Source organism: Micrasema longulum, unplaced genomic scaffold (genome assembly GCF_059751315.1).
Source record: "Micrasema longulum isolate JH-2025_06_02 unplaced genomic scaffold, ASM5975131v1 h1tg000256l, whole genome shotgun sequence".
NCBI classification, from domain to species: domain Eukaryota; kingdom Metazoa; phylum Arthropoda; class Insecta; order Trichoptera; family Brachycentridae; genus Micrasema; species Micrasema longulum.
Genome location: NW_028277461.1, coordinates 121,499 through 143,619, shown reverse-complemented (window position 1 = coordinate 143,619; position 22,121 = coordinate 121,499). Strand labels below are relative to the sequence as shown.

The 22,121-nt window shown below is 30.9% G+C and overlaps 1 protein-coding gene across 1 annotated transcript in view; it reads left to right on the top strand.

Annotated features, from left to right (window-relative positions):
• LOC148283168 (neuroligin-1-like) overlaps positions 1-22,121 on the top strand; it is a 140,261-nt gene that overhangs the window by 52,909 nt on the left and 65,231 nt on the right. Inside the window, exons 2-4 of the mRNA XM_088223918.1 lie at positions 7,064-7,217; positions 17,986-18,175; positions 20,202-20,320. Coding sequence (XP_088080044.1) covers positions 7,106-7,217; positions 17,986-18,175; positions 20,202-20,320 — 421 coding nt within the window. The 5' untranslated portion in view covers positions 7,064-7,105. The remainder of the gene's footprint in view (positions 1-7,063; positions 7,218-17,985; positions 18,176-20,201; positions 20,321-22,121) is intronic.

Genomic DNA, 22,121 nt, shown 5'->3' with positions numbered 1-22,121 from the left:
AATAAACTTTTAAGCTTTTTCTATTTAAAAAATCTTCATAATATGATATCTCATTTCTACACTGTGTTTTTTGCAAAATTTAAATCTCATTTGACGGATGATAGAGCATTTATATTTTGCTAAAAACGCAGCGTACAAATCAAAAACTCACAATTAAAAAAATTTTCAAAAAAAGAAAAATGCAATTCCATACAAATAGTTGAAGATAGTGAGTAAATTTAAATAATCCAACAATCGTATTTTTTTCTGAAAATATATATTTGCGTTGTATATAATTTACTGAAATATTCATTTTAGAAGCCATTTTAAACGAGTTGTAAATACCCAAATCACCATCAGAAAATAGGATTCTAATTGTGGCTGGACTGATATCTAACCTTGGACCTTCGATCCGTAAGTTTGTGACACAAGACAGACATGGAACTACAACCTGCTTCTGTTGAAAATGGAATTTCGATAAAGCATTAGTGAAATATTAATCATATTTTGAGTTTGTCCAAATCTTTTCTCACAAAGAGAGGATTTAACCGCTAAGGAGTTATTAAGATTAAAGCATTAAACATTGTGGATTAAACCAACTGGTCCTAGAATAAGTATAAAAAAATTAAATTTTCAGGCGTTGTATTGTATCCAGGTGAAATGATTAAGTTAGATAAACTTTACATGCACCAATAAAGGTTTAATATTTTTTTTCATAAAAATCGACTGTTGGAAAATTAAAGAAATATGAATCTTCAATCATGGGCAAAATGGTAAAAGTTTGTAGCCACTTAAACCAGTCAGTGACAAATTATAGGCCCTGTAAACTGTAAATGTCTAGTAATCTATTTTCTCTTCTCTAAAATGTTATCCGTCTGTATTTCAAAATGCTTTAATTAAATATTATTATAAAAGAGTATTTTCTCAAGTCGAGAATAACTTAGAATATATATTTAAAGCGGATTTACACGATTTTAATGATATAACTATCAATGTTTTCAAAATAAGTTTTCATTTTTATTTTTTTATTTAAAAATGAGTATATACAAAACGGCTCGCAGTTGACACGCGTCATTTTGACGTCACGCATTATGACTGCCAACTGCGCTTATTAAAAACATTGCATACAAGTTTGGCGCCGAAACGTCATGCGTGCCGTTTTTCCCACGGGGCACAAAATGTCTTGTTTCGTGGATTTCAAAATATGCATATTTTAAACCTTTGTAGAAAATATTAATTCCGGTACTATTGTAATTATTGTTCTTTCAAAAATACTAACAATAAAATAACGTGAAAAGATCATGTAATAAGTAAGTGATGTTTTGTTGAGTTTAAATAATAATTAAGATATAATTGTATGATAATATATCTCAGAAAACGATCTGATGTTGTAACAAATAATTGCTTTATTCGAGCGCATTTTGTAATACTGTAAAAAAAAGCTGGTTACTTACAAATAAAAAAGGTGGCAATGGACAACACTGTCCCAATGAATTAAAAACTCATTAATGATCGTTGAATTCATATAAGGGAAAAAAATATTTGTTAAGCTACTAAGCAGTAAAACCAATTTTTTATAACGAACCTACCCGTAAAAAGGGTGTTATAATGATACGATTTTGACAAAGGCCGAGTACCGTCGTTTGGTCGAGTCTAAAATACTACGGTAATAAATTATCATTTCGAAAATGAACGGTCGTCCATTGTGATTTCCCTTTTTCGATTATCGATTCAAGGATGGAACCAAAGCGTTTGTTCTATCTGTTAATTATGATTTATGGTCGTCATTGTTTTTATACCTTTTGCAGCAATTAATCTGAATTTAATTTTATTAATTCACACCGACATAATGGCAAATATTGAGTACTTTATAGAAAAAAGTCAGCGATTTAAGACAAATCAATATCCAAACATCAAGAACTAAAATCACTACAATAAAAACACACAATTTGTTATTAAAATTTTTTTTAGTCATTTTTATGTACAATGCTTTACTCTTCTGCTTAATGTTGTAAATCTTGACCGCTTTTGCTACATTTTTGCTGAATAATTAACCAACACATAAACCGTATTCCATAAGTTAAGAAATGTAGGATAACCTTTAGACTTCTTGGCAATTGCTTGCTAATTGGATTGCTAATTTCGTTACCGAACCACGTGGATAACATTCACGCCGTGATTAGATTTGTTGGTATTAAACCTATAATATTATTTTTAATTCGTCAACTTTGACAAGGAATTAGTTTTGGTTTATCCATAAAAAAATTCAATTGTTGTGAAAATACATTTGTTTGAAATTTAAATAATTTGATCGGGAATATAACTGATGGTAGTTACTATAAGTTAATTTTAAATGATTCAACCGCAATACATGTTTTATTTTGTGAATTGTTATTTATTTAAACACTTTATATACACAGACAGTTTACATACATTTGCATAAGTGTGGGCATATTGTCGATTTCTACCTACCTACCCTAACTGTTCAATTTGAGAAAATAAATGGCATATGAACATATTGTAGGTATATTATTCTATTTTGTTTGATTATAAAATAAAATATTGTTAAAAATTAATATATTTTTTAAGAAATAAAAGTCGACTAAAGCTGTACTATGAATAAACTTTTTAGAGTGTTAAATAAAAACAAATAACGAAGCGAAAAAAGTCCAGATCCTGCCCCGAGTTTACAATGCGTCATAATCTGGACATTGGTGCATGCGACCATAGTTTGTACTTTGTACTGTGCTGATCAAGGAACAGCACATTACTATTTCGCAACCGGCGTATCGGAACATTGAATGTCACTTGTCTGAGAAATAATGGTATATCAATTAAGTCATTTAGTAAATTAAACATAATTATGGAATCACTGCTATTTCTACTTTTTGTAGACTTGAGATTTTTAACATCGACTCTTTCTCCGTAAATGCAGTCTCCCTTCTCGAGGCCAATCAGTCATATTACTTTTCTTAGCATAAATATTTAATAAATATGCACCATATTATTAGTTAGTAATTTTAAAATGCCCCTTTCTAAGCTATAAACTGCTATGTGTGTCATATTTTTATTTGAAAAAATACTTACCTTTTTAGTAATCTTAATATTCTGATTACATAGAAGGGACATATAAATAATCTCTGAAATACTATGTCTCAACTATGAAGCGATTAAGGAATTTTGGAAGTCTAAGCACATTAAATTACTACATTTCTGCAAAAATATTAAGCAAAACACTTTACACACTGTGAAGAGTGATAACTGAGACTAGTCAAAAATATTTTAAAAGCTGTCATTGATGTATTATTTCATCTATGTTGAGATATTGTTATATTAAGATCAATATAATCTTAAATTAGTTAGATTTCTAGCATAAAACGTTAAATATTGAACATATTAATAAATAACTATAAATTATGGTTCATTATCTTATTTTGTTGTTTATAGCACGTCATTTAAAAAAATATTATTTTCATAAATATCGTAAAACAAAAAAATTAAAACGGTCTTATTACATAGATAGTAACTAACAGAAATATTCACCAAGTACGTTATAAAAAAATATTTACACAAATAATATTACCAAAAGCAAAAAATACATTTTTTATCGGTTTCTATATAAACCGGAGATCGGTTTTGCACGACTGAAAAAGTTTTGAATAATGACGGGGAATCCTCTAGAGAGAAAATTTCTAACCGAAAAATTGGGGTAAATATCTTATTCCGGGAAACCTACACAGCCATACGAGGAAGGACGGTCATCCTTTAGGGAATTCAACGCGACGCGCTCGTGCTATAGTTCTGGATACGCTGAATACTTGGAAGGAGACGATTACAGGATACAGCGATTCGTCAAATCAATTACTTTTCGTTGAAAAGATTAGATCCCGGGAGATATAATATGCCCTTAGAGAGTTTAACGGAAAACGAAGAATAGAGCGTTGTCAATTTCTAGCGAGTGCTCATTGCGAGAGCGATTTATATGTTTGTCCGTTGTATATTTTTATTATTTTATGTATAATATCAACAAAATGAAGACTCGATTGAAGTTCATGTCGACCTTTAAACATTTTTTTGTAATATATATATATATTTTTTTTAGCATATCAACAGACTTATGGAAGCCCTAACAGATTGGCATTAATGAGTGTATATTTGATTATAATAAAATTGTAAAAAATGAAAAAAATACTTGATTGTTGTGTAGACTTGATCATTTACTCTTTTTACAAAAGTGCTATTATCTCAATTTCACTTTTTTTTTGCTGGCTGCTTTCTGCATAAATACGTTCAATTATGATTTAGAAAAACAATAAGAGATATATTTCAAATAGTCAATACTCACTATTTACCATAAAACTCTTCTTGGTTCAATTTTAATGTATTTTAACCCCTTATCTGGATGGTGGACAATAACTATAACACATGTATGCTAATAATTGTGATATCGCAATTTTTTTAGAGCTCTATAAAAATATTTAGAATTTATTGAACTCAAGTAAAAAAAAGTCACAGTTATTAGCATGTATGTGTTACAGTTATTGTCGTCCATTCGGATAAAAGGTGAAAATACTATAAACTTAAAACAATAATTTGCCCTTGTTTGTCTTTGCTAAATAGTTTTATGTTCTTTTTGTTCAGTTTCTTGCATTTATGTTTCTTCATGTAACTGTTGTAATTGGCTTAGGCCGTATGTATATAATAAATAAATAAGAGTTTCATGGTAAATAATGAGTATCAGCTATTAAAAATATATGTTTTGATTTTCCAAAACATAATTGAACGTAATTATATAGAAAGCAGCCAGCCAGAGAAAAGTGAAATAGAGATAGAGATAGCACTTTTATGAGAAGAGTGAATAATCCACAAATGTATAGCTAATGTTAGGTTTTTGTTATTTTCATTGTGTTTTGTAATATAAATAATAAAGATGTACATAGATACCTTGTTTTTAAAACTGTCTGAATATTTGTTAATTATCTTCGTTTTTTAAAGTTAGTCTTCTTCGAAAATTCTCAAATGTAATTTTAAAAAAGTATATTGTTAAGTGTCCTCGGCACGGGAAACCCCAGTGAGGTCACATTATTTTTAATATTAATTATAGTTTGTCAGCAAAAAATATGAATAAATAAAAAAATAAAGTCAAGTCTACGCAACAGTTGGAATATTTTTGACTTTAACAATTGATAAACAATGAATGCATTAGTACTTTTTTATATTACAAAAAATAATATAATTATGTATTTGACCAATTCTAATGATTTTTAAAGAACCATAAGATTTTTCTAGTGCTGTGGGTGTTTGATCATGTTATTTTTACTTTAGTTCAATAAATCTTACATATTTGCATAGAACATCTTTTAAGGTACCTACGGGAATTCTAATTTTTTATTGATTTATTTTAAAGACAAAAGAGGCCAATTGAGTAAACAAAGAACAAAGAACGCTAAAAGTAGCAAATAGGTCAATAACTGTACAATTTCTATTACTAGTAATTTGTACCATGTCACAGTCAGCAGGTCCTGAGGTCGCCCAAGTGAAATATCAGCTATAGCGGAGCACTTAATCGAAACAGGTATTTTTTTTTGCCTTTGAACCAGAAATTCTTCATAAACTTAGAAACAACGCAGTAAAAATAATAAAAGAGGCGATTGAAATACACAGACACCCAAATAACCTAAACTGGGAGAACAGGCTTAAATTAAACCCAACATGGTTCCCGGCATTACATACGGTAAACAACCAAATGAACCTTGCCGACTGCTACATGGTACAAACTTCAAGTACACGAACATTTCATTTTTCTACACAACAAAAAAATTACCTTAAAGTGGGCTCGTGCAATGGTAGCTGCAATGGCGGAACGAATCCAGCTTACTCGGGATTACAAAAAAAAAACGATACATGTGAATAAAAATATGGTTTAAAAAGATAGTTGGAATTATTGATTGACGAATATAATTTTTTTTGCTTCAACTGTGAATAAAAAGAGTTCGCTTACGTAAAAAATCATTCAAGATAAAATTAAATTTATCCGCTTTATATTTTCGAAATAAATAACGGGAAAATAAAAACTTGTAAATCTGTTGGTAGTACTATGATGGAGGACACCGCCATCAATCTTCCATAAACACATAGCATTAATGTATGGGATGTGGTGTACATTGTATTTTTATTAAAGGCTGAGAATTTTTGTGTGTTTTTTTAGTGAAAATACATATTAAAATTGAAATAAATGCTTTTCATATTTAGAGATTACTAGGTATTTTAATCTGATAACGTAATTTTTTTGTATTTCACATATTATAATCGTTGCATTTATCTATGAACAAAAACTCTTTTTTTTTTCATTTTAAACGTGTACAGATTCTAACAAAATAAATATATTTTTTGCTAATTTTAAAAAATGGTCAGCCTCGTGGTGAAGTGGTCAGCGCATTTGCCTACCATGCAAGAGACCTCGGGTTTGATACCCAAAATGGTTGACATGAAATATTTATTAAAAAATACACACTACACTTAATACACTATACACTTACTCTCATACAAATACACATAAATACGCCCTTCTGTTGTACCACAATTTAGTATGTATGCTTTTTATTTAGAAACTTCGCTGGTCTGTCCATAAGCCGTATCTTATTTATGTTATTATATCATTGTCGTGTGTTTGTTTATGTTAAATAAATAAATAAAAAATATTTCATAGTTCCTGGACCCGAAGCGCAGAACTGATCAACTTACCTAAATGTAATAAAAATTATCAAGATACACTGCGCTTGGTGTATCAAACCAATGCCTTATGCACCATTAGGTGAGGAAATAGAATATGGATGATGATGATTTAAAAAACAGAAGAACAATGTAAGTTCTTATATTCTTAAATTTTGTTACAGAAATCAAACTAGCCCCAAACAAGGGCGTTTTAATAATAATCCTAGTTTCATGTTCAATTGAAAATCATCAGTCAAATCTATAGGTACCAGAAAAAAAGAAAAACAGAAAATATGTCAAATCTATATTTTTCTGTACCTAATTTAACGATAATCAAAGTTATTGAAATAGGGTTTTCTTGTTATTTCAGATGGTCATGTAAGAAGTGGGCCTGAGGCGTGAGGATGGCGGCATGGCGGGCGCGCTGTGCTGGCTGCTGTGGCCGCTGGTGCTGGTGCCTCTGTTGCTGCCGCGCGCCGCTGCAGGACCCCGCTACAGCTCGCGCATCGTGGACACGCAGTCAGGTCAGTACAGGCAGGGCAGGAGGGCAGGGCGCAGTCTGCAGTCTGCAGTGGGCTGTTAAGAGGGGTCCCCGCACTCTATGGGCAGGTGAGGAGAGGGCAAGAGGCGTGATGATTGCGGCATGGTACTCCTATCTAAAATAAATATCAAAATATCCGTTCTATCATAAATCTGAATTGTTTTTGGTAATATAATGTTATTTTATTACATTTTTTTCGAATACAAACAAATGTAACCTGTGGGTTAAATGAATATTAATTAAAACCATACAAAAATTTATACATATTAGGGTTTGCCAGCCAATAATATGTATTCACAAATTTATACTTTAATAAAGCGACGATGGTTTTAACTATATAAATAATAAATATACTAAAACATATGGACAAAACAGGAAGATAGTGGGAAGAAAAAGAAGGAAATTAATAAGGAGTGGTGGAGAATGAATGAAGGAAAGTAGGAGTGGAAAATTGCATTTGATTTAATGATTAAGAGCAAGAAAAGAGACAAAAATACTATTCTCTGTTATTCTGAATCATGCCTTTAAGTTCTCTTCTGTACCTATTATATGGAGTGTTAAATATAAAGAGACTATTTAAACCTTTGTTAAATGCTTTACATATTCAAGGGATGTTAGAATGTTTCCGATGATTAGTTTTATTATTACGAATATAGAAAATTTCAGACTGTATAGTTGGTGATAAGCAAGTAAATAAATTGGTTCTATTGAATCAAATTTATTATTTACAATTTTGTCAAACAGAATCTAATCGAAAACATCTCTTCTGTGTGCTTACAAATCAAGGTTATGAAATTTAAAAAAAACTGTATAATTTGAAAATGCAAACGAAATTTGTTTTCTTCTTGTTTCACGATTTTTTTTTAACATTCTCGATTCTATTAATATTCATTTTATAAACAAGAAACCAGATAGCAAGGCAATATTCAAGATGAAGGCGTATGTATGTTATTTATTTATTTATAATTATTTATTTATTCATTTATTTATATACGGCATTTCTGCCATTTACATATATGTGGTATAAAGAGTGCTTAAAAATAATAAAAAATAAAAAATCCAGAATGAAATATTAATATACTCGTACTGTACACATTATTAATTACTTGAAATACATTTATATTTTAAAGAAATAACACAGTAACAAAATACATTAATCAATCAAATAATAACTATTCCAACACAATCTCCTGAAGATGATTTGCTCTTTTTGATAAAAATATGTTGGTCACTTTATTTTTTAAGTTAGACAGAGTTATGGATAGCGTTATAAATTTTCCAAAGTTTTTAAAAGATAAATCATTGTGTAAACATAGCCGCATGATAAACCTAGTCATTTTGTATGTCTTGTTAATTAAGAAAAAGAAGAAAAGGTAGTTTATTATCCAGATATGTAATGGTCTCGGTCCATAAGCGTACTAACATACCTTACTCACACATAATTATCAGAAACATGGGTACATTTGTGGTATGACTGTTGTTCTACAATTTGTTTACTGATATCTAATAATTTAGCTCCCTAGAGCTGACCCCTTGCATACCAGATATAGTATGTATTTGCCGTTAGATTCTACCAAGTGGTTGGGTAAACAGGCGTCGAGATCACGTACCGAAATTAATTTCCACAAGCCTATTGAACCTGCGGAGTGTGTGTACACGTGTAGCTACAACATCACCACTGCGGATAGGCACCACACACTTAATGTTAATAGATAATAACAATGTGTATTGTTTATCCTGCTATCCTGGCACGGTTATTATAGCCTATTGATTCTACCCTTCCCCGAACTCCTTGATACACTCAATATCCAGATGGTGGCGAACGGAATTATAATTAGAACAAGAAAGGAGTCTTAGAAAACCGATCTTTCTTTTCTAAGAAAATTTCATTGTTTAATACGAACGTAATAGAATATAAGCGTCTTTTTAATTAATATACTTTTTATTTATTAATTTGCACCACAACAGACCAGGAGGCCTAACAACAGTGGTGAATTACATCACAAAATACCCAGGCTTGAGAAAAATCATATTTAATTTTTGTGTTCTCGAACCCGAAACCTTCCGTGTATGAGTCAAGCGTCTTAACCGCTACACCATGGAGACCGCAGAATATATTATTCAATGTCCATTATTTTGGTATTCAATTAAACGATAAAATTGCTGTAGTCTTAATAATCTATTATATATATATATATATATATATATGGATAATAAGAAATTACGACCTAAGTTGGTATTTTTCATACAAAGCTCATATTAAAATACTAGATGAAAATATGTTAAGGTTTAATTGACAAAACATTTTTAATATTACACCGTAAATAAATTTTCACAAGGCTTCGATTTCAATATGAAGTTTACAGAGTTAAACGAGTATTTAATTGTCGATAAATAAAAATAAATTTTCCGCAAAAAATGTTAAGATTTGTATAAAATTTAAACACATCTTTGCTAGTAACGTGTACCTGAACACGTTTCGGAAAAAAACATAAAAATATAGGATGGGTGCCTTAGAAATTGGACTTTCTTAATCTAATAATTTAAAACAAATGAATGAAAAAGAGTTCATTTGAAAAAAAACACACAAAAAAGTGTTTATTTCATGGTGGAGATAAATATCTATGTTTACCTATTTTTACCGATCGCATCGTATCTTGATAATTTTTGCTACATGAAAGTAAAGTGATCAGTCTAACGCTTCCAGTACCAGTCTAGGGACTATGAAATATTCTAGTATAAAGACACATTTTTAAATAATATTTCACATCAACCATGTCGGAGATCGAACCCGAGACCTCTTGCATGGTAGGCAAAATGCGCTGACCGTTACACCACGAGGCCGACATAGCATGTCCAATTACTATTGCTCTTAAACCTACACCTTTTCGTAAAAAAAATCGATTTTACTTTATAGACGAAATTTCGGTATTTACTTCGCATTGTTTTCGGGGCCTAGTTTATGACACCGTAAATGTATAAACAGATTACCATAATACATTTCTAATATTACAAATTATATTGCTCTGATGGTTAAATATTTTTCAATTTTTATTGAATTTGAATGTTAGCATTTCAAGAAGTTTACTGTAAACATTTTGTTTGGTAAATATCTATAGCGACTGCCCTTCTAATTGGAGTTCCGGAAATCAATGAGAATTTTGATGACAGTTCTGTACGCTGAACACCAAGTTGTTACATCCCTAATTGATGACGTAATTAGTATTCAATCTCAGTGTGAGGTATGCCATCTCATGCACCTTACCAACCCAGGTGCTTAATACGAATTTTAAAGATATCAATGCATCGAAAACTAGTATTAATTATGTTTTATTAATCCACGTATATGTAAGTGACATGAAAGTTTTTTTATTAAAGTTGAGATTAGATTTTTAGGCTATAGTCTGGTAAAACGCACGCAAAATGAGGTTATTATACGATTTTGCCATTTTAAAAGAATGTTTTTTTTTATCGCGCAAAAATAAAAAAACATTTATTAGATAAAAACAATGTCTTTTAAGGGTATTTAAACTGAAAAATGTACTTTTTTATGTTAATAAAAATAATTACTTTTAAACTGGCAGACTACGCAATTTCAAATTTAGACTAAACTATAGAAACAACAAACAAAGGCGACGCTTATGCGGAAGAGAGCAACATACTGAATAGAACTTACAGTAGACCGATGTAAAAAGTCCATGCTTTTTACTGTACTACTTGTTTTGCTTGCCAAAGTCGACGTGATATGACTTAATGACACTTGCGCCCTCCGCTGGTTATTCCCTTTTCTCAGGGGTTGACTTTTTAGCTCGGATTTGTATGGAGTGTCATCTCTTTATAATATTTCAATACTATTTAGTTTTGAGTGTTTTCAGTATGCTAATATTTGGTTGCGAATCTCAGCACCTTACCACAACTCAAAACAACAAACTTCCGAGTTTTGAGAGTAAATGCTTAAAGTGAATATAAGTTATAAAGTGGTTCGATTTTATTACCAGCATTGGAGTCGGAAATAAGATCGGGCTTAAAAACACTCTGCGGATTCCTCAGAAGAACCCTAACCTAAGTAGCCCATTCTTCATACCTGCTGGCTCCCGCCATTCTGGAGGGCCGTCGATGAAGATCTGTCGGCCTTATTCAGAAAAACTAGGGGACGTCGGATTGACGTGGGAGGAGGCGAGAGTGCTGACTAGTGAGAGGGTTTTCCGGAGGCGTTTGGTGATGTCTACATGCTTTAATAAGGAGCCCAAAATCATTATTATGGATAATTTACATTCCGCCATTTTTGTGATGGTTTTGTAACAATCCTCAAGGGCGCTTTACAAAGTGATATTATGAATATTGACGTTAATTTGACTTAAAATAAAATAGATTTTTTTTACAAGTGAGTAGTATCTAAAAAACACATGTTATCATCATATGCTACTGATTTTTATAAATTATTTGCAGAACAGGTAGGATTAAAGTTTTTTTTCGGGAACATCACTCCACTCGCACAGTTTCGTACTTCTGCTGGGAGAGCATTCTATGCCATAAGATCTACGACCGGGATGCGGGTATAATAACTTTGCCTTTCGGCGTGGATGTAACTGATCTAAGACGTCTGACAGCTAGTTAATCTGGAATGCGTAGTTCATGCGGAAAAAGGAGAAGAATTATATTAACTTACATAAGTTGAATGAGTAATATGTTTATCTTTTTCGTTGTTAGCTTGATAATCCCTAAATAATGGAGTCGGAGTACCAAATGTATTGGTATTAAACCAGATTATGTTGACGTAACGTTTAATTTATATATTGAAACAGCTAAAATCTAGCCATTTCAAACTAACTATAAGCTTCTTAAGCGGCTTATTGCTCGGGAGGTCCCTGTTATTTCTATCGTTTGAGTAGCATGAACCCATTCAATATTCCAATTCACGATTAACTGGCTCTCCCATATAGAGTACATTTAAACAATAAACATATTATGGAGACTGAACCAAACCGATAATTTATTGGTTTCTGCTATACAACATAAAGAAGTGTAATATACATGTTTTTATTTTATAATTGAATATTTCTGCTATCTAGCCCCCTGTTTATAAATTAAATATGTTTAGAATCGAAAGTATAAAAAAAACTCTAGAAATAAAATAAATACAAATTTTATTTGCATTTTCCAAATTATACAGCTTCTTTAAAATTTCATAACCTTTATTTATTAATTAGCACACAGAAAAGATATTTTTGATCAGATCCTGCTTTACAAAATTATAAATAAATAAATTTGATTCCCCAGAACTAATTCATTTACTTACTTACCGTGTCTCCCCCAGACCAACTAGACTGTTTGATATTTTCTATATTCGTAATAATAAAACTAATCATTGGAAACATTCTACCATCCCTCGTATATGTGAAGCATTTAACAAAAGTTTTAATGGTCTGGATATATTTAACTCTCCATATAGTAGGTACAGAAGAGAACTAAAAGGCTTGATTCAGAATAACAGGGAATAGACGTGTAGTCTCTTTTCTTACTCTTAATCATTAAATCAAATGCAATTTTCCACTCCTACTTTCCTTCATTTATTCTTCACCACTCCATATTGATTTCCTTCTTTTTCTTTCCACAATCTCCTCGTCTTGTCTATATTTTTTTTGTTTTAATACAAAGTACATTTATTCTTTATATAGTTTAAACCGTGGTCACTTTACTATAGTATAATTAAGTGAATACACATATTATCAGATAGCAAGCCCTACTTCGCCTCGTGGTGTAATGGTCAGCGCGTTAGCCTGCCATGCGAGAGGTTTCGGGTTCGATTCTTGATATGGTTGATGTGAAATATTTATTTAAATGGGTGTTTTTACACAAGAATATTTCATTGTACCTGGACTGGTACCTGAAGCGTAAGACTGATCATCTTACCTTCAAATAACAAAAATGACCTATGCACTATGCACCATTACATGCAAAAAGGGAACGATAATGATGACAATGTATGCCTTTTTTTTAGTTTTTAGTTATATTCATTTAACCTGTATATTTGATGGTTTTCAAAATTAATATAATGTATGTAAAATTTATTGACATTACTTTAAAAAAAAAAATAAAACATCTTTCGAAACTTATGTCCCAACTTAATAAGACCAATGTCCTGTATTGAGCTTGGACAATCAATTTATTTTTTAAATGAGATTTTTGTATTAATTTTATTTAAAAACCCTTATGGATTATTATAACATTAGTCTAATAAAATAATGTATTTTAAAAAAATCTGACTTATTATAAATGATAATATTTTTAACATCTTTCGTAAAAGTTGTCTTTTGTTTGGTTTTGTCTGGTAGTTTATTGTATAGTTAAATTAGTGGCAAATTTATGAATAAATTTTAAAGATTCTAGTTCGAAAAGTTCAGTTAAATTTAATTGTTTAGTATTTTCAAAGAGTTTTTCAGTTGGAGTTAGATAAGAGAGGTAATATACAAATTTGAATTTTTTATTTTGATGCCGTTATTGTTTACAGTAATTAATAACAAGGCACATCAAAATAAAAAAAAAATAAAAAAATTGTTTACATTAAAAATAATAAGAAAAAACAAAGAAAACAATACCTACTGTAACGTTTTGTTAATAAAATTTAAGCAAATGAAATTTATTATTAAGACTTAAAAATAGAAATCTAGGCATTTACAGGGTTTATGACCTGGTTGGTTTAAGTGGCACTTTACAGACTGACAAATATTCACCTATTTGACTTTATAAAAATAGACAAATTTCTTTAACTCTCCCATTTGCATACTTTGTGAAGTAAAAGAGCGGAAACTATTATTATGAGGGTGAGATTCAGAGACAGATCTTAATAACTCCCTAGGGATGAAATCCTGCCAGTTTACAAAAAATTTGATGTGCTCAAAAAATTGTTAGTGTTTATTTAATTTGGAATACTGCACTTAGATTCGCCAATGTTTTAAGTATGTACAAATGTTTGCAGACAGGCCTAGGAGGGAAATCATGCCAGTCTGTAAGCATTTGGACATACTTTAAGATTGTTGACACATTTATTAAATCATTTAACTTTTTAAACAATATATAAAATAAATAACAATAATTTTACATTGGCGGGCTTATTACCAAATGACAATTTTTTTGAACCAATCAATTAAATAAAAAGCGTATTTATTTTATGTTTCAATACATATATGAAAAAAGCAAAATTAAATTGCTACTTAAAATCTAACAAACAATATGTTTTATAAATACATTAATATCGATAATAGTCTTTAATGGGAAAAAAAAAAAATGAAGAGGAAAAGAAAAATATTTTTTTTTAGAAAAAACCCATAAGATAGGAACGTCTATTTTTATTTCTAATTTTGTGTATGCTTTAGTTGCAATTATGAATATTTATGTATTAAATATTTGACCTTCAATCAGTATCGAAATTATTTATTTTTAATAAAAGCAGCTTTATAAACTTATCTTTTAGGTTAGTACAACGAATACTTTTTAATTCATTTTTTGTTAATTGTAGCGATCTGAGATGGGTTAAATGTTTATTTATTAATCAATTCTAAAAAAATTCGGCAACCCCCTACAAAACCTTTCGACTTTGCGGTTATTTAGTATTATTTATCATTATTTATTTTGTTTTATTAATTTTACAGAAAAATACAGCCAACAATGATCATTATCATCGTCATCATTCCCATTCTGCACATAATAGTGCACAGGGCACTGCATTGGTACACCAATCGCAGCGTATCTTGATCATTGTTGTTTCATGAAGGTGAGATTATTGTCTTACGCTTCAGGTACCAGTCCAGGGACCATGAAATATTCTAGTGTGAAAACACCCCTTTAAATAAATATTTCATATTAACCATGTCGGGAATCGAACCCGAGACGTCTTGCATAGCAAGCTAACGCGCTGACCATTACACCACGAGGCCGACAACAATTATTAAATGACATAATAAAGATAAGGGTTTAAAGACAGACCACCAAAATTTCTAAATAAAAATCGTACGTATTAAATTATGGTTCAACAAAAGAGGGTGTTTGTGTGTATTTGTATGAGAGTAAGTGTAGATGCGAGGGTGTGTGTATTTATTTGAGAGCAAGTGTTTAGGTGTGGGAGCGTATCGCAGCTAGATAGAATGAGTCTTAATTTTTTTAATTAAAGGGCATGTTCAGTATATCAAGATGTGTGGACTGTAGTTAAATACACTAAGCTCCGTTTGGTTCTTCAATGTGGAACTACGTAAGTCTTTTGGCTCCTTTAAGGTGGTCGCCTAGTACTGAAATTCAAAAGTCCGCGCATGCGAACATTGAGATCTTTAGTATATCTGTGAAAGAAATTCTTACAAACTAATTAAGGTTTATTTTTTATATATTGTGATGGTTTTATAGTAATTTTAGCACTCAAATCGGTTGACATAATAATATGACAATATTCAACTATGACTTTTTATGCTGAAATTAAGGCACAAATTGCATTTTAATTTATTTCAAAGCACTTTATTTCTGTGTTATTAGTCAGCACAAATTTTATCTTCGTATTAAAATACCTAGTACCATGTGACTGCTTCCCCAGTCAAAAACCTCACCGCACGCCCTGGTATCTATGTATATTTGCCACTGTTTTTAGATATTTATATTTTTTCCACATTTAGTTTCTTTGCTCGTATTTTGTTTTATTTTACTTCTTCTGTTAAAAACTTTAGCCGTTATAAAAGTAAATAAATATTTAATTTAATCCATGTCCTTAACAAAATATTTAGGGTTTGAACTTTAATTAAGTCAAATAAACTGAAATAGTAATATCCTCTTTCGTATTGCGGATTAAAACAGCAATACGTATTTCAAGATCCGATGTTAAGCGGGGTTTATTTATTTAAAAAGTTGTTTTTAAAAATCTAAACAATATTGCAAAGAAACAAATCATTGCATATAAATAAAATTAATATTTAGAAAATCTAGGAGCAATAAGTGATATAAATTTTGATTAAAAATAGATTCATATTCATGTCAATCAACTTTAAGTTTACCAATCTATGTTTAAGAATAAATGGTAACTTTCCAACAGTAAAAAGAAAAAATGGTTGAAAAAATAAATGAAAAGACACGTGAAAGAACAGAACCCTTATGATGTTGATTCTTAAATCAATTCAGAATATTTTTCACCTACTGACTACCAACAAAAGACACATGGATCCCGTTATTGATTTCATTCATTCACTAATCGTCTGAGGTTCAGACACTACAACTTTTGTTTTTTTTTAATTTTTAAGTTTTTTTACAATATACATAAGAGGTAAAATAGAGTATTAAAAAAATAAAGGAATATTACATAGCAAAGAAATACATATTAATAGTAAAAATAGTACACGAAAAAATCCCACAAAGGGCATGGACGGTTTGTGGGTATATAAGAAAATGTTAATGAATTTTTGCTCTCATAATAAATAGACAGTTATAATATTTTTGTTTGACATAAGAAAAAGAAAAGAAAATATTCTAAATAATATGGTATTTATTTAAAGTAATTAAAAAAGGGAATAAAAAATATTAAAAAATATAAAAATAATACTTAATACTAACTGGATTCCCATTTTCTAATTGTGTATTATTTACAACTTTGAGCATGTAAGTAGTTTGAATTACAACTTTGAAAATGGCTCTCAATATTGACATGTTTGGGTGTATTATAAGATCGCGAATATTTATTTAAATATATATTTTTTTAAATTAGGTAACTTTATTTCAACTTTTATTTATTTAATTGATTATTTTGTAAACTTCACTTAGCAGTTGACAAAAATAAATCAAGGTACTTATTTTAATATGAATTAAAATATATGTTTAAATATAACATATATATTTACTTAATATATATTTTTTCAAAAATGTAAGTGCCAACCGAGGCTTTTAAAATAAAAAAATAAACAAACACTCGCCATCTACTCAGTACTCGAGAGCCTTTTAAAGACAATGGCTTGGAGGGCGAGTACTAATTTACGGGACCCGTTACAATGGATCTATAGTCGGGGTCTACATTCAAGGGTTTGGAGGAATGCGGTTATATGTTTTAAAGCTGCCCCGTTGAGTTTCGATAAAAATAAGGCCTTTATAATATATTCGTGAATAACTAAGCATCAAAAAATTGCACATGATCCAAAAGGGGGTCAAACGACCCGAATGTATCTATTCATATTCATACAGAACAAATATTAAGGTTTTTGCTTAAATCTCGCTAAGCGCTTCCGTTGCTCCAACCAGGACGGGGTTTGTCGCCGAATTAAAAAGAGAATTCTGTTAAATATGTTGAATTTTATTTACAAGTTGAAAAACGGACTGCTTTTAGGGTATCTGTCAAAATGGGTTCAATGCTATAAAAATTTTCGCAAAAATGGACCGAGAAGTGGAGATGATTTCAGGCTTTCTAAAGTAAGACTGACTAGAACTCAGAACCTTCTTTCCTATAATGGTTTAAAAATGTATAATGAGTTGCCAGAAAGTCTCAGGGAAGCTGAAAGCGTCTCCGCTTTTCGTGCAAAATGTTTTTTTTTGTATTAGGTGTAAGAATAAATAATTTGTTTATTGTGTAGATAAATATAGTTTCTTAGAAGTGGAGGTCAGTGCTGTGCAAGCTCCTGACGTTACTGCGACCGGTAAAGATCAATTATGACGTAAAAATTAGTTTAGTTATATTTGTGTTATTGTAAATTCATTTTAATTAAAAAAACTCTCTGCTCTCTTTTTAGGGGCCATCCGCGGCATAATCCTGGAGCCCCACTCGCGTCACCTGGAGCCTGTGGAGGCCTTTTTAGGAGTGCCGTATGGCGCCGCGGGGCGCTTGAAGCCCCCTCGCGCGCCAACGCCCTGGCACGGCACCCGCCTGGCCGACGCCTTTGGGCCCGTCTGTCCTCAGCGGTACCCTGATGTCTCAAACAAGTGAGTTACACTTATTTAAATTTAATTGTACAATTAAGTTGTGACTTAATGGCTTAAATCGACATTTATTACCTTACCGAAAAAAGTGAACGCAAAAAGGTGAAGTGAATATAGAACAATACGTCTTGTGAGCCACATTCTGAAAATTTTTTGAAAATCATTCACGGAAGAATATATGAAAAGTGTGAGGAAAATTTTAGCAAAACACAATTTGGTTTTAGGAATGGATAACTAGAGAAGAAAAGCTCTCTGTTGTATTCAATTGCTTGTTTAAAGATGCCGCGACATGAACGTTGATGTATATGCATGTTTCATAGAATATGCCAACGCTTTTGACAAATTACGTCACCAAGAACTTCTAGAAATTTTAAAAATAAACAACGTAGATTCTAGAGATATAAGGATAATTGGTAACCTATACTGGCATCAAAAACTGCAGTGAAAGTGGATGATGAATTGACATCGGATATAGACATATGTCGAGGAGTCCGGCAAGGATGCATTATGTCTCCTCTCCTTTTTAATATGTACTCGGAAGCCATTTTTAGAAATGCACTAAATGAACTAACAAACGGCATTAGCATAAATGGACAAATTATAAACAATATCCGATACGCGGATAATACTGTCCTTCTAGCAGATAGTATGGAAAGGCTGCAACTATTATTGGACAAAGTTTACACGGCAAGTTTGAATAAAGGGCTAGAGATGAATATTTCCAGGACTAAATGTATTCGGAAAAAGCCACAAACTTTCCCAATGACTTTAAAACTTGGAGCGCAGTTTATTGAGCAAGTTCATCAATACAAATATTTAGGATGCTGGCTGAATGATAAATGGGATCACTCGCAAGAGATCAAAGTCAGAATAGAGGTGGCGCGAGACTGCTTTTTCAGGATGCGTGACCTTCTTTGCAGTAGAGACTTTAATTTAGACCTCCGAATGCGCATTACTCGATGTTACGTCTTCTCGGTACTTTTTTACGGCGTCGAAACGTAGAAATTCACCCAAAACACTTCAAAAAAGATCGAAGCCTTTGAAATGTGGTGTTACAGGAGGATATTAAAAATCTCCTGGGTGGATAGAGTCCGAAACGATGATGTTCTCCGACGGATGGAAAAAGATAAAGAGGTACTGAAGACCATAAAGAAAAGAAAACTTGAGTATTTTGGGCATGTGATGAGAGGCAAAAAATATAAAATTTTACAAGTCATTCTACAGGGAAGGATTTAAGGGAGACGCAGTGCAGGTAGAAGGCGCATCTCTTGGCTTAAGAACTTGCGCGACTGGTTCCATTGCAGCACTCAGTCCTTGTTCAGGGCAGCTGCCAATAAAGTAAGAATCGCAATGATGATTTCCAACCTCCATCGGGGAGAGAAACCATAAGAAGAAGAATTAAGTTGTAGAAACTCAAGTGGATTGATTCTAAGCGAAAAAAAATTAATCACAATCAGTACAGGTGAGTGTAATATATGGTACCAGGATGTAAAATACTTGGGCATTTTTCTAAACACTCAAAAATCGTTATTGGCGCATACCAAGATGTGCTCTCTTTAAAAAAAAATACTCTCTTAAAGAACCTTCTAGACAATAAACAAGTCAAAACAATGATTTCCATACCTAGCAAAGAACATTGCTTTGTGATCAACGTGTATATATTTAAACGTTTGATTTTTGAATATTGTGTGTTTGGGAACATACCTTTTTTACCCTTTTCTCATATTATTTTTTAACAAAATCTAATTGATTTAAAGGTACTATAAGAACAAATGATATCAGTAGGTACCATCAATATTAGTAGAAAATCACATCTGTGTGTTTATTGATTAAGAGCCTTTTTAGTGTGTTATTTTATGTGTTATTTCGCCGAAATTTGCACATGTTTCTAAATTGATATTTATTTTTCGAACGCATGCATAATAACATCAAAGGGTAACACGGTTAACGACCCATTTTATAGTGGGATATAAATTTTGTGAACTAGGCACTTTAAGTACACACAACCTTACTACACGTGTTGTTTCAGGACTTCTGCTCTCCTGAAAATGCCTAAAGGGCGCTTTCAGCAACTGAAAAAGATGACGCCTTTATTAACGAACCAAAGCGAGGATTGCCTGTACTTGAATATCTACGTTCCCGGAAGTGGTAATTACTTTTGAAATGCTTGTTTCTTTTCAGATTTTAATATAATTCTTTAAATTTAATATAAAGTCTTGATTAAAAACTCTTTAAAAATCAGCTTTCTAAGATAAATAGTTTGCTCTCAGAAAAAAACTAGTTTATAACAAGTTAAAAAAACTTTTCACGTCCTAACATTTTTTAAAAAAATGTTAGATTATAAGGATTTCAATGTTAAAGTTTAAAGCGCATAAAACTGTTGTTCATGGTGTTTTATTTTTGTACTTTTAAATAATATGTATGCCTCCTCTTTCAATTATGTTGTTTCCCAACTCAAAACAGGGCTATTTGTTTCATGAAGTTAGGGATACGCTATTATATTTTTATAGATAAATAAATAAATAATAAAAAAAAAAGATTTTTTTTTCTAGGACATTACATAAATATGACAAATACAGTTTAAATCCTACATTATTTCAGAAACAATTTGGTCATATAAAAATATACTCATGACAAATTTTGTATTATAAGTACCTACTCATAAACAAAAAAAATGTTAAAAAAAAAACAAACATCAACATATGAAATAATTAAAGGAATAAAGATGTTCAAATATGGGCAGAATGGTGAATGTTACACAGTGTGTAAAGTGGCCACTTAAACCAGCCAATGACAGGTCATAAGCCCTGTAGATGCCGAGACTTCTATATAACCTTCTTTAAAATGTTCTTCATCTCTGTTGTAATATGTTAATTCTAGGTACCATTGAAATAATATATACGAATATAATTGGTTATAGGGGTGACCTTTACGCCCACCGTTTCTTGAATACCTATTATTTGTTTTATTGCCCATAGACGGGGCTATTGACCGAAGGCCTTGAAAGTAAGTACCGATTCGGAAACCGTCTATTTTCACACCCCTAATAAATATAAAAACTAAAAGGGTTTTAAATGTGGAATTATTTAACCTTCTCATTTATTTCAATTGCAAATAGTATTTAAATTCTATAATCAATCGGAACAGAATAGACCTGCAAATTTTCCGTCAGTTGTTTTTTGCTCAGGACTATGTCTACGCCTAGGGTAATTACTTATAATGTACGCTTAACTTTCTGCTGATCATACGAGAGTAAAGTTTTAAGAAGAAACGGTCTGATTTTTATTCATACAAACGTTTTTACGCATTTTCTACCTGGATTGTTGCACAATGGCCGTGATTTTTTGCACATTATAGATATTTACTATTGGCGTGTCGTTATTGTTTTGCTTTTTAGATAAATTGTTTCTAATAGGATAAGAAACCAACCAAAAACAAAAAAAAATGTGCTTAGTTTTCTCTGCTGTTTTTGGGTGTACGGTATACAAATATGGCAAATAATTTAGGAAAATCTGGAAAATTGATTCTTTATTTTGTCTTTCAATTTTAACTTTTTAATTTTAATTCTTAATTTTAACTATTAATTTAAACTTTAAACTTAATTTAAATTTAAACTTTTCATTTTAATTTTAACTTTTACTTTTAATTTTAATCATTTGATTTCAACTCTTAATTTATACTTACCTACATCTACTACCTGCATCAAATAATTTATAGTTAGTTGTGATTTTTTTAACAATTAAATTGAAATGTTCATGGAAACAGAGAGAGAGGGAGGAAAGTAGAGTAGCTTTACAATGTCTTCTCCTTTTAATGAACTTTTTATGTAATATTTTTATTTTTACTTTTTTAGAATTAAATTATTTTTCCCCTCTCCTCCTGCATTCATTAGTGTGAAATCTGTAATTGGTCTTACTTTTTAAAATTGTTAATTTGTACCTTGTTTTAT